This window comes from Cheilinus undulatus, linkage group 7 (assembly GCF_018320785.1).
Source record: "Cheilinus undulatus linkage group 7, ASM1832078v1, whole genome shotgun sequence".
In the NCBI taxonomy this organism is placed as follows: domain Eukaryota; kingdom Metazoa; phylum Chordata; class Actinopteri; order Labriformes; family Labridae; genus Cheilinus; species Cheilinus undulatus.
In genome coordinates, this window is record NC_054871.1 from 40,786,958 (window position 1) to 40,799,790 (window position 12,833).

The 12,833-nt window shown below is 37.8% G+C and overlaps 1 protein-coding gene across 4 annotated transcripts in view; it reads left to right on the forward strand.

Annotated features, from left to right (window-relative positions):
* LOC121512653 (LIM domain containing preferred translocation partner in lipoma) overlaps window positions 1–12,833 on the forward strand; it is a 340,478-nt gene that overhangs the window by 303,843 nt on the left and 23,802 nt on the right. For all 4 annotated transcript variants that reach the window (XM_041792030.1, XM_041792029.1, XM_041792032.1 and 1 more), the window contains one exon: window positions 10,371–10,549. In XM_041792030.1, the coding sequence (XP_041647964.1) occupies window positions 10,371–10,549 (179 nt within the window). The remainder of the gene's footprint in view (window positions 1–10,370; window positions 10,550–12,833) is intronic.

Here is a 12,833-nt window from a genome sequence, read left to right on the forward strand (position 1 = left end):
ACACATGACTGTATATCTTGATATTTCTTTTCTATCAAGAAGCATCAAAAACAAAGTCAGTTCTAAGTCAAGTCCACATGAACCAAAAGTATAATGGGTACATTAATCAACAGCCACTAGCACAATGTCAACATTTACATGAAAATGTATATTTTAATATATATTTTAATGTATATAAATTATCTTTGTGGAAGGAAAAAAAAAGTTCCTGAAAACAAATAAAGTCAAGAAAATGAGAACTCCACATAAACTTAACATTACAAATTTATTATCTTGTGCTCAGTAACCATTAGGCCTGTTTTTTTAATTTTATTTCAACATCAATAGAAACTGTATCAATGTAAATGAAACTGTCTTACCCATCACTCATACTCACATAGTAATATTTCCTAATTGAAATGACATTATAAACAGAGCTATAAATACTTTATTTATATAACAGTAAAACATTCATAAGTAATGAACTCATCCTCTTTTATGTAATCTTATAAACAGAGCTGTAAATGCTTTATGTTTGCTTGTAGTAAAGTTCCATTACATTAATTCTTTATTGATGCATTACTGAAACATTTACATCTGTGTTAATGGAGGACATAAACTGATCAATAAGGCTTTACAGATGTTGACTTCAGCTGCACTTATGCATCATTTCGGCATAAAATGCCATGTTTATAAATGACATATAGATAATTGAATGCTTAATAGATGTAGACTTAAGATAGTGCTTTGCTAATGTTAAAAGTGGTTTTATTATAAAATGTCACTGAAAAATCCACAAAATGCCCAGCCCTAACATGGAGTACCTTGGGTTTCCAGTTCCCCTGTTATAAATCATCTAAATCACAGCCAATATGCTTATGATTTATGGTAAGATTTTTTCTTAAATCCGATATTTTGACAGCCTCTTTTTACAATGTATTTTTTTAGCTTTTCATCTTTATTTGATAGAACAGCTGAATAAAGACAGGAAATATGAAGAGAGAGTGGGGGAAGCTGTGCACCAGTTCCAGGATTGATTTTTGGTCCTGAAAGCAGTGCGTTCAGGACTGTTGCCTCTTTATGTGGGCATCTGTATTACCAACTGAGTCAAACTGGTACCCATTGAATAGTTAATCTTTATTTATGAATGTATTTTCCAAACTGTTGATGCTGCATCCATGTTCATCTTATTTAGAGCCCTGCTCGACCTCCACAGTGTTTCTATCTCACATTAGAAATCATTTTCAATTATGACAGCTTACAAATAAAACAAATAAAAGCCCACCCCAGTTTAAGGCCTAACTCCTTTTATCAGCCTGGTGTTGTGGCATGTTTTTGACACATAAAGGCAGGCCTCAGTATATATTTAGTGTTCAGCTTTATTTGTGAATTAAAAATAAGGAGAAGGAGCAGAAACCCCCTTGGGAAATTCAAACCTCAGTGAGTGACAACAAGGACGGGAAAATCTCTGCTGCTTGCGCTGCTTTTAGAGATGAAATGTTGAAAGCACGGCAAGAAGGCTTTTTTTCCAACTTTCATGAGAAAATTAATTCTCCAACAAATGCTTTATACCAGTAGTTCTCAACTGGTCCAGCATCAGGACCCACCACCACCTCCATAATGAGTATTCGCAACCCTAGTTAATTCTATTTTTTAGTCCTAACCAAACATTTTAATGAGTAAAGGGGCCGAGATGGAGCATTAGATATGGAACAGAGAGTGGAAACAAATCCTTGAAAAATAAAAGCGCACTATAGACACTGATTTTTCCAGACTTCCTGACCCACCAGTCCAGAACCAAGGCTGTGATTACAATAAAGACATTCCCATGTGGTCCCACTCGTTGGCACGTGTGGGCTATCTTATATTGATCAGATATGTGATTTGTAGTCTGATTTTTTTCACACTGTTACTTCTCTTCATGGTGTAAATAATAAATCCCAAAGTCTGCACTGTTCATGAGTTTTGTTTGAAAATAATTAAAGGCCTGTCTCTCTTAAACACCTGTCTCAAATACAGGCAGGCATAGACTGAAGTAAATAAAAACATTTTCCTCCATCAGAACGAATGTATGCAAATAAGTGTGTACTCCACTGAGTTGACATCTGTAGAATCAGGACCCACAACAAACAGGAACTTGATGCAAAAAGTCCTGTCTATAAACAGAACTTTTTTGACCAATATGCTTGTAAATGTGATGTTTTTGTCTGGGTTTGCACTAGACTTTACCAGGTTTTTGTTTGGAAAGCAATTTTAGTGATTAATTCATATTTACAGTTGAGGAACGTTTTAAACATGTGAATCCAGATTTTTCCCTCCCTCTCTTCTCATGGAGAGGTGGAGGGGAAATATGTTCATGGAAAGTTTGTTCCCAAAAATTCAGCTTTTAATGTAATTTGGGGAAACAAAACATACCGACTCTGATCATTTTTAAATGACAGTTATAAAATAATTTTGGTGTCCTTGAGCCATTCACCTTTATGTGTAACACATAATTTTTAATGGGTAATTCTCTAGATAAAATCAAAGCAGCAAAAGTGATCCTATCTATAAAAACTTTGTGAAGAGACTTGATGCCTTTTTTTATTGAATGATCACCGGTATGGGTTTGGGAGTTCTTCAACATCATTAGCTGTGATTGAATCTGTAGGAAATACAGCAACAGCTTTAGAAAATAAGCAGTACACGGTAGGGGAGTTTGCTGATTTCCGGGAAATGTTTGATTCAATTGATCACACTTTAATTCTGCAGAAATGGGAACAGTATGGAATAAGAAGTGTAGCACAACTTGGGTTAAGAAGTTATTAAATAACAGGTTTCAGTATGTGGAAATGGATTATACTTAATTTCCTCTTAAAAGAGTAACCTGTGGATTTCCAAAAGGTTCAGTATTGGAGCGTATGCTATTCATATTGAATGATAGTTGTACAGTAACCAATACATTAAGATTTGTCATGTTTGCAGATGACACTAATGCATTTTGTTTATTTGGAAACATGAAAAAAAAGGTTTAAAACAATTTAAATAGAGCTGATAAAGGTAAATGAATGGTTAACTTATAATAAACTATCACTGAATGAAAATAAAAACACATTTATGTTGTTTGATGGGAAAAAGGCTGGCCGGCGTGAAAATGAATTTAAACAATGTTGAAATTGAAAGGTTTTGGGAGAAGTTCTAGATGATAAACTTTGTTTAAAGCTAATAACATACAACTTCTAAAAACGTCTAAAACATAAATCACCCAAGCCTATTTCTATTTATCACAAAACAAGGGATTGACTGAAAAAAAGTCGCTGAACAACTTGGGACAATAATCGAATTGAGATTTTTTTCTTCAATTTTTTTTTTTTTTTTACGATTGTTTCAACTCATTGCGAAATCGGTATGAATTGTTGTATTAAATAGATTTTTGCAAACTTTTAAAAGAAAAATTGACCCAAATTTTTGCAAGATGTGTAGAGCATAACATCTACTGCTTAAATTGTTTTAACCTGGTATTCTGAAACATAATTCAGGTCAAAGATGTTAACCCTTCTCTAATTTGAAAATTGCAGTAGGACATATTGCTATTTAATCTAAATTTCTATGAATTGCCCAGCCCTAGTAAGAGCAGCCTTTGTATACTGTACTGTTCACTTGTTATGCCTTATGGCATACTCTGCTGAGATTTGGGGAAATACACTTAAAACATATTTAGATCCAATTATTGAACAGCAGAAAAGAGATTTTAGGATAATGAATAAAGTTGGGGCCGTGAATCCACCAATTAGTTTATATAGGATCATCCACATTTAGATTACTGGACAACACAATGTCTAGTGTGATGAATTAGAACCAGTTTGAATATACTAAAACTCTGACTTAAAAAGTTCATTGACACACTTTTTTACCGTGAGAAAGACAAAAATAGATCTTTGATGGCCAAAACTGACAAAAAGTAAGTTTACTTTTCATCAAAATGAGTAAAACTAGACTAAAGTTGAATTTAGTTCTCGTCAGACATTCAAAATCCATGAAATGTCTCCACTGTGGGTAAATCTGTCAGATTACAACGCATCTGTATCTCTGCTGCCTCTCAGCTGTAGAGAGCAGGGACCCCAGGTTTGGCAGGGTGCAATGGGACATTCAGTTGGTGTTTTTGTTTTTCAATTTTATTGATAATGACAAAAGCCAGTCTTGTCATTTCTTAGTCATTTGTTCAGTCAGAAAAGAAAAGTTTGGGAATATTTAAATATGAATTGCACATGTGCTCCAACTTCACCTCTGTTATTCTACATGCAACATTTGAGCAGTGATGAGATCTTTAACCCAGATTTTTGGGTCAACAGATGAATCGTAGGATTTATATGTTCTAAAATAAACCTTTAAAATCCTTAAAATTAATAAATGAAGGCGATTGATAATTTTGATCTCATTGTTGATCGTGCATCCCTGCTACAGTAAAATAAAGCATCTGTGAATCATGACAGGAACTCTAGATCTGGTGTCTGTCAGTACACAGTGTCATAGTAAGGGTTTTAAACAAACCTGATGAATAGAGTAGTTATTCTTTGGAGTGTTTCTCACATCTCTAATTTGTTGCACTGAAGTTTGGTAGCAGCATCGTTTGATTCAACAGAGTTCTAAATTGCAAGAAACAAGTTAATTTATGCAACTAATTTTAAGTACAAGCCTCCAGTCGACACAAAAAACGGATTCTCTTTGCATTGTTTGATAATTCATGTCCGTGTCTGTGCTCCTCTCTCTGTCAGGCCTGCATCTCCTGCTCTCTGCACAGCACATGGGACCTCTTAACTCGCAGTCACATGCTTTGTTTGCCATCTAACTCTTCATTCCTGCAGACAGCTGTGTCAAATGCTGTTTAGGAGCATGTTGCTAAATAGTGGGAATCTGGAGCTGGACTGTGTGGGCATCAGTGTGCTCGGTGTGAGACCTCTGATAGCGCTTTATAGCAAAAAAATTTGTCTAACAATGAGAAAAAAAGGGGCCACAATTGACTTTAACGCACTCCACTCACCCTTCGGTTCAGCAAGAGGCTGTCTGACCTAAATTCACTTTACCTCATCTGCCTAGACATTTGTTTAGCCTTCTGGGCAAACACTTAGAGAAATGTATGAGGGAGAGGGAAAAAAGAATACATATGCTTGAATACATCACATTTAGTCAAGGGAAAAGCAGAACCCGGACATCTGCAGACGTATACAGCCCTCTAGTGGCAAACTGCAATGGACAAAGTGCACGTCTGACAAAGAGGGCATGATGTGATTTAAGCAGAATTTCCTCAAACCATCTGTGGAGGTTGAACACGAAAAACAGCAAAAGTCATGCACATCCTCTGTTTTGACACCACGCAGTGAAATATGTTACCTAATCCCAAATAAAAGGAGTCACGAGTGAGTAAAAAAACAACAGAGGCTGAGCAGAATGAATGAATCGAGGTCAGAGAATCTCACCATCAGAGAGAAATTTTGTCTTTTGAGTACTGTACTCATTACAATGGCCCCGAGGAACTGTGTGCTGTGAAATCATATGCTCTAGTTAAGCTAAACAAGGGCAAGGTATTCCCACATGAAGGGCAGATGAGAATAAGTAAGTGGAGATGCAGACAGATGAGTAAGAGTTGAGGATGGTTTAGAGCTGTTTGGCCGCCGTATCTCACTCACATTCTCAGGTTGCAAATATATCCTCCCTCCCTCTCCCTCTCTCTACCTCTCCGTCTCTGTGTCTCTGTGTGCGTGCGTGAGGCAAACCTCAAGGGCTCAGAGCAGCGAGCTCATTAAAGGCTTCATTCCACTTCCAGGATGGAGCAGGATTGCAATATGGACATTGTTTATACACAAATGTTGCCGTGGGAATTATGTTTATTTCTATTACCGTCTTGCAGAAAAAAGGAAGGAGGGGGGAGACAAATAAGAATGCAAAGCTTGTCTACACACATTGCTTTTCATGAAATAAAGCCTCTCCAGGAGTGCTTTGAAGAAACGGCCATTTTTTAAACCACCTCTTTACTGCCTCGAGATGTACATCAGCAGCTCTCATCTCTGACCATGCAGCGACACATGATGAAGGTTTGAGGAGGCCAGAGAGGTAAAGTCAGCTCACTCAATCACAGAGGGAGGTTTTAACATCGAATTTGACTGATTTTCATCCTCTGAATCTGCTCTGGTCGTTAGCATGTCGTCTATAAATGTCAGTGCATGTGCTTCATGGCCAGAGAGAGGATGGTCAGGCATAGGGCTGGGCAGTATGGACCAAAAGTCAGACTGACATTTTTACCTGAATGGTGATACACAATATACAGATCCTATAAAAAGTGTTCACCCCCTTGGATGTTTTACCCTTTCATTAATTTTATATATTAATCATGGTCAATGTATTTTAGCTTTTTTGACAACAGATTTTTACAAAGTAATATTAAATAAATAAAAATATACGATGTAAGATAAGTGACTGCATAAATATTCACCAACTTCAAGTCAGTATTTAGTAGCCTCACCTTTGGCTGCAATCAAAACTCTGCTTCTGTGTGTTTGACTTGGTCACCTTGTTGGCTTTAACCATTTCTGTGAAGCTTTCACTGTATGCTTCGGGTCATTGTCAAAATAAATCTTCTTCCAAGCCGTATTTCTCTTGTACACTGAATAAGATCGTCTTCCAGGATCTTCCTATATTTTGCTGCATTCGTTTTACTCTCTAACTTTACAAGCCTTCCAGGGCGGGCAGCTGAGAAGCATCCCCACACCTTGATGCTGCAACCATAGCGGTGTAGCTCTGCAATAAAGCCCCATTTGTGTCTCATCAGACCAAAGAACTTTCTTCCGCTTGACCATGAAGTCTCCCACATGCCTTTTGGTAAACTCTACTCAAGATGTAATAAGTTTATTTCAACCGTTTCTTTCTCTTTGCCACTTTCCCATAAAGCCTTGACTGGTGAAGAACCCAAGCACATCTCAGCTGCTGAAGTTTGTAACTCCTTCAGAGTAGTCATAGGTGTCTTGGTGGCCTCTCACTAGTCTCCTTCTTGCACGGTCACTCAGTTTGTGAGGACGGCCTGATCCAGGCAGATTTACACAGGTGCCATAGTCCTTCCATTTCTTGATGATGAATTTAACTGAGGTCTGGGGAATGTTCAGATCCTGGGAAAACAAATGTGTCCATCCCCTGACTTATAATTTTAATGACCTTTTGTCTGAGTCGTTTTGAGTGTTTTTTTTGTCTTCATGGTGTAAAGGTATCAGCATGATTAACATGCAGTCATAAGCCATGTATCATGCATGACAGTGCTCTTCCTTATCTGCTTAGATCAGTGCTGGAAAGTACTCCCAAACATTATAATAAGTCCTGTAAGTTAAAAATTTTAATCCAGCGTAGAAATCTGTGGTGAGATGAAAAAAAACTCATGTTAGAAGCATTCAGGTCAGCCCAGAAAAATTAGACAAAAGTGAATGAAGGTCATGATGTGTTCACATGTCATATCAAGAAAATAAAAATCCAGATCTTGATAAAAATTTCAGAAATAAATTTCTGAAGATGGGGAATGTGTTTTTTATTTCAGGGATATAAAATCAGTAGAATAGATGGAATTGTAACTTTTTAACTTAAGTTCTATTCAGCTTAAACTGTCTCTGTTTCTTGTTTTGTTTTTTTTTATTTTTTTGTTTTTCCAGCAGACAGAAGAAAAGGATTGTTAAGGGTGGAGTATTGATAAGGCTGTCATTAATAATATAAATCTTACAAATTTGTGTATTAATCATGAAAAAGTCTTGTTTTATGATTTTTTCTGTAACTGACACCAATGCCAGGACAGTCTGTGGAGAAGGGGCAGCAAGCTATGGATACTGATAGTAATCCATGTTTATTTCTATTCTGAGGTCGCGTTGAGATTCTGTCAGATCCTGTGTTTGGAGAATCTTTACTGTGAGGTTGTTGGCAGTACAGCTGAACAATTTAGGGAAATAATCTAATGGCGATTTTATTTTCTCGATATTGTAATTACAATTTAATATGCAAAGAGTTTTAATGTCTTTATCTCACGTATTTCTCACCAAAGAAGCAATAATTAATTCTATATTATATATATTATATATATGATATTATATTATACTATATTATAATATTTGGTAGATAAATGAGGCTGAACGATTTCGAAAAAAATCTTAACTGTTATTATTTGGACTCATTGCAAGTTTGATGTGAGTTATTGTATTGAAGTGAATGATCATTTTAAGTCTTTCTAATTCCTAGTAAGACAGACATATACAAAGTAGGAGTTTTTGCAAACTATTCTGAAAAGAAATTACACTTTAATGTTTGAATTATTTGTAGAGCACAACATCTCTTCCTCAGCAAATGTATTAAACTGGTATTCTTTAGTCAGGTTAAAGAAGTACTGCACCTTCTGTGATTTGCGGTAGGACGTATTGTGATTTAAATTTCCCAGCCCTTGTTGGCAAGGCCAGCAGGTATGTGGTCTCCAGTGGTCTGAGGGTCAGGTTGAGTTGTCTGGTGCATGCACTCAGAGGATTATAAAATGAACAATCATTTGAAATTGTCTTTATGTCTGTGGTCTCCCACTCTTTGAAATCCGTTCGGATTCCAGAATTGTCTGGAGTGTGGCCAGCTTCAGTCTCATCTTTTTCATGGGAAAAAGTTAGTCCACAATCATTTTAGTCATAATGTAGTCAACAAAATAAAACTATATTAACACCTGTTTGATACCACAGCAACAAAATAGAAGTCCTCGACTCTAATCCTGGGAAATTTTAATGACCAAAAATTGCACTCAAACATCTGAAAATAAAGCACTAACAACATTTTCTAATGTTAATGTTGTCAAAGTTTCTATAGTCTTTCAGTACCACTAAAAACAAGAAAATACCCAGTATTGGGTGTTAGGACTTCACTTTTTGTTGCCCTGGTATCTAAAAATATAATTTGAGTTTTACTAATAATTAAGGCTTTCAAATTATTAGTTTTCTAATCCTAACTAACATCAGAATTTCTATGGTTATTACAATTAATCTCACATTTTTGTGGCGCTTTTATATTCCACAGTTTTTTGTATCATTTTGGATTCAATGCTGTCTTTACCTGAGGGGTAAATGACTTCCTGTATGGATACAGATGCTTTTATTTTGAAAGAAATGAAGAAAACTTTTTTATTATTTTAATTATGACTTCATTTACATCACTGTGGATGGAGGGAGATGTTGCAATGGCTTGGTCAAAGGGTGCTGAAAGAGACGATAAAACATATGATTCATACAATTATAACAAAATTAATGCTCTAATTATGAATCTGAATCGTATCACAATTAATGCATTAGTGCTGACAGCCCTTCTTACTATAAATTTTTTATGTAATCAGCATCAATTATGCTGATATGTGTGACGTTGTCTTGCCCCATAGCTCATTCTAATATAAATTTATATATCTTAGAAACCAGATATGTTTCCCAGCCCTAGTCAAGAGTTTACCTCGGCTGAACGGTCACAGAAGTGTCATTTTAAGCAGCAGGGCCCGGCGGTGCGTCTGGGAGGCAGCCGATGACGCAGCGCAGTGTTGCTACACACCCCAAGCTGTGTTTGGAAACACTGAGGCAGCTTGCTACTACAGTGAGAGCCAATGGGAGCAGCTGAACCGTGCACTCTTTAGCCCAGCCAAGCAGAGAAAGGAGGGGGTGAACAGAGACACACAGAGATCCAGGAAATGCCTGAGCGCCAGGCAGCAACAGCGAGGGCCCATCAGCCCGCACATCAGGCCGCACATTGATCACCCTCACATGATATATCCACCCCCCTGTAATTGCATTGCTGTTTAGAGAGGCGGTCGTTATTTATGAAATATTGAAATAACAAATGGTGTCTCCCGGCAGATATTAAGAAGAGAGATGCCACAGATCAGTCAGAGGCAGGCGGCCGCCACGTCCCCCCGTGGGCCGCCTGCCCAGTCGCCTGGCTGCAGAAAACCTGCAGTCATCACAAAGTGGAAATATTTACTGCTCACACTTGTACATATGGGAGGATGGAGTGTGGGAGAGGGCAGCTGAAAAATGACTGTGTTTGTGTTTGGAGAGGAGCGCTAATCAGATTCCTTCAGCTTCAGAGGCATTCGAGGACAGTCGAGCTAAAGGTCCTCACTGTGGATTTATTTGTTGCACAGGCACAGATGGAAGTGAAACACTGGCAAAAGGATGTTCAGAATCACAAACGGCAGGAAAAGTTTTCTAAATTTGTCACGCTGATTAGAATTTGTCAGCAGACAAGTGCTAATTGTAAACAAGTGCTCAAAGGGCCTTTGGGAGTGAATCATCAGCATCCCTATGTTCATCATCAGGTTTGTTGTGTAATCATGTGGGTGTCTGTGGTTTGTGTGTTTGTGTCTGCAGAACACCCTGGAGACCTGCACCATCTGCAGTAAGCCCATCATGGAGCGCATCCTGAGGGCCACGGGGAAAGCCTACCACCCTCACTGCTTCACCTGCGTGGTGTGCCACCGCAGCCTGGACGGCATCCCATTCACCGTGGACGCCTCCAACCACATCCACTGCATCGAGGATTTCCACAAGTATGTGCTGAAATTTCTACCATGATTTACATTTTTTTTTTATCATGGTATTTTTCAAAAGTAGGGCTGTTGAAACATAAAAAAATTAAATCAGAATTAATTTCAGATTTTTTAGTTTAATCACAGTTAACTGGAGAAATTCCACTGTTTTCTATTCAAAACTGGTTTGTATAATTTTAGACTTTTCTACTGTCATAACCCTTAGAGCTCCAGCGGCACGGATCTGTGCCAGAGGCACACTCCTTTGTAAATTGCTTGGTAACTTCTGAACTGTAAGTCACTGTAGGCACTAACTTGTTTTTTCCTGTGAAAGCTCTGTGTTGTGCCTTTCTATATACAGTTGAAACCAGAAGTTTACATACACTATATAAAAAGGCACATAAACTTTTTTTTCTCACCGTAAATCAGACTTTTCCTGTTTTTGGTCAATTAGGATTACCAAAATTATTTCTGTTTGCTAAATGCCAGAATAATGAGAGAGATAATTTTTTAGACATTTTTTTATTATTTTCTTGAGAGTCAGAAGTTTACATACGTTTCATTTGTATTTGGTAGCATTGCCTTTAAACTGTATGACTTGGGTCAAATGTTTTGGATATGCTTCCACAAGCTTCTCACAATAGTTTGCAGGAATTTTGGCCCATTCCTTCTGGCAGAACTGGTGTAACTGAGCCAAGTTTGTAGGCCGCCTTGCTCGCACGTGCCTTTTCAGCTCTGCCCATAAATTTTCAATGGGATTGAGATCAGGGCATTGTGATGGCCACTCCAAAACATTGACTTTGTTATCCTTAAGCCACTTTGTAACCAGTTTGGCAGTATGCTTAGGGTCATTGTCCATTTGGAAAACCCATTTGCGCCCAAGCTTTAACTTCCTGGCTGATGTCTTGAGATGTTGCTTCAGTATTTTCACATAATGTTCTTTCCTCATGATGCCATCTATTTTGTGAAGTGCACCAGTCCCTCCTGCAGCATAACAACCCCACAACATGATGCTGCCACCCCCATGTTTCACAGTTGGGATGGTGTTCTCAGGCTTGCGAGCTTCCCCCTTTTTTTTTCTAAATGTAACGATGGTCACTATGGCCAAAAAGTTCAATTTTAGTTTCGTCAGACCACAGAACATGTCTCCAAAAGTTAAGGTCCCTTTGTGCATTTGCAAACTGTAATCTGGCTTTTTTATGTTTCTTTTGGAGTAATGGCTTCTTCCTGGGAGAGTGGCCTTTCAGCCCATGTCGGTACAGGACTCGTTTGACAGTTGATAATGACACACTCTTACCAGCTTCAGCCAGCATCTTCACAAGGTGTTTTGCTTTTGTTCTTGGGTTGAGATGCACTTTTCAGACCAAAAAACGTTCATCTCTGGGACACAGAACCCATCTCCTTCCTGAGCGGTATGATGGCTGGACATTCCCAAGGATGAACCAGACTTGTGCAAGTCCACAATTCTCTTCCTGATATCTTGGCTGATTTCTTTTGATTTTCCCATGATGTTACACAAAGAAGCAGTGTGTTTCAGGTGTGCCTTAAAATACATCCACAGGTGTGCCTCTAATTAACTCAAATGTTGTCAATAAACCTAACGGAGGCTTCCAAAGACATGACATCATCATCTGGGCTTTCCCAAATTGTTTAAAGGCATAGTAGTCTTAGTGTATGTAAACTTCTGACTTTGAAGAAAGTAATAAAAATTGTCTAAAAAAAACTTTTCTCATTATTCTGGCATTTAGCAAATAGAAATAGTTTTGGTAATCCTAACTGACCAAAAACAGGAAAAGTTTAATCTGATTTAATGTTAGACGGTGAGAAAAAAAAGTTTTTGTGCCTTTTTATATAGTGTATGTAAACTTCTGGTTTCAACTGTATGTCCTTCATGCATTTGTAGCTCTTATAGAACATTTTCTAGTAAGCCCAGAACTTGGCTGACTTCTGGGGTCTCTGAGGACAGGGTTGTCAAGAAGCGACACAGTTTAGAAAACGTTAATAATAACTTTTGAACCATACGTCGTAGACACTCTTTTTTGTCTTCTGAAAGCGGACCATTTTTCTGTTCGTTTGCTACCCTTGATGTCTCCCTTAAGGACGCCGTTGTAGTGAGCCCGGAACTTCTGTGACTTTTCAGGGTCTTTAAATATTAAATCCATGGCGTTAGATCCGATAATAAGCATGCAAGCATTTTGTCCATTTTTAATTGCTTTTTCAATCATGCACTTTGGCTTTCTTCGGTGGGCAGCACCATGTTTGTTGAGGGCAACTTTCAGATGCAAGCATTGTGGGAGTTGTAGTC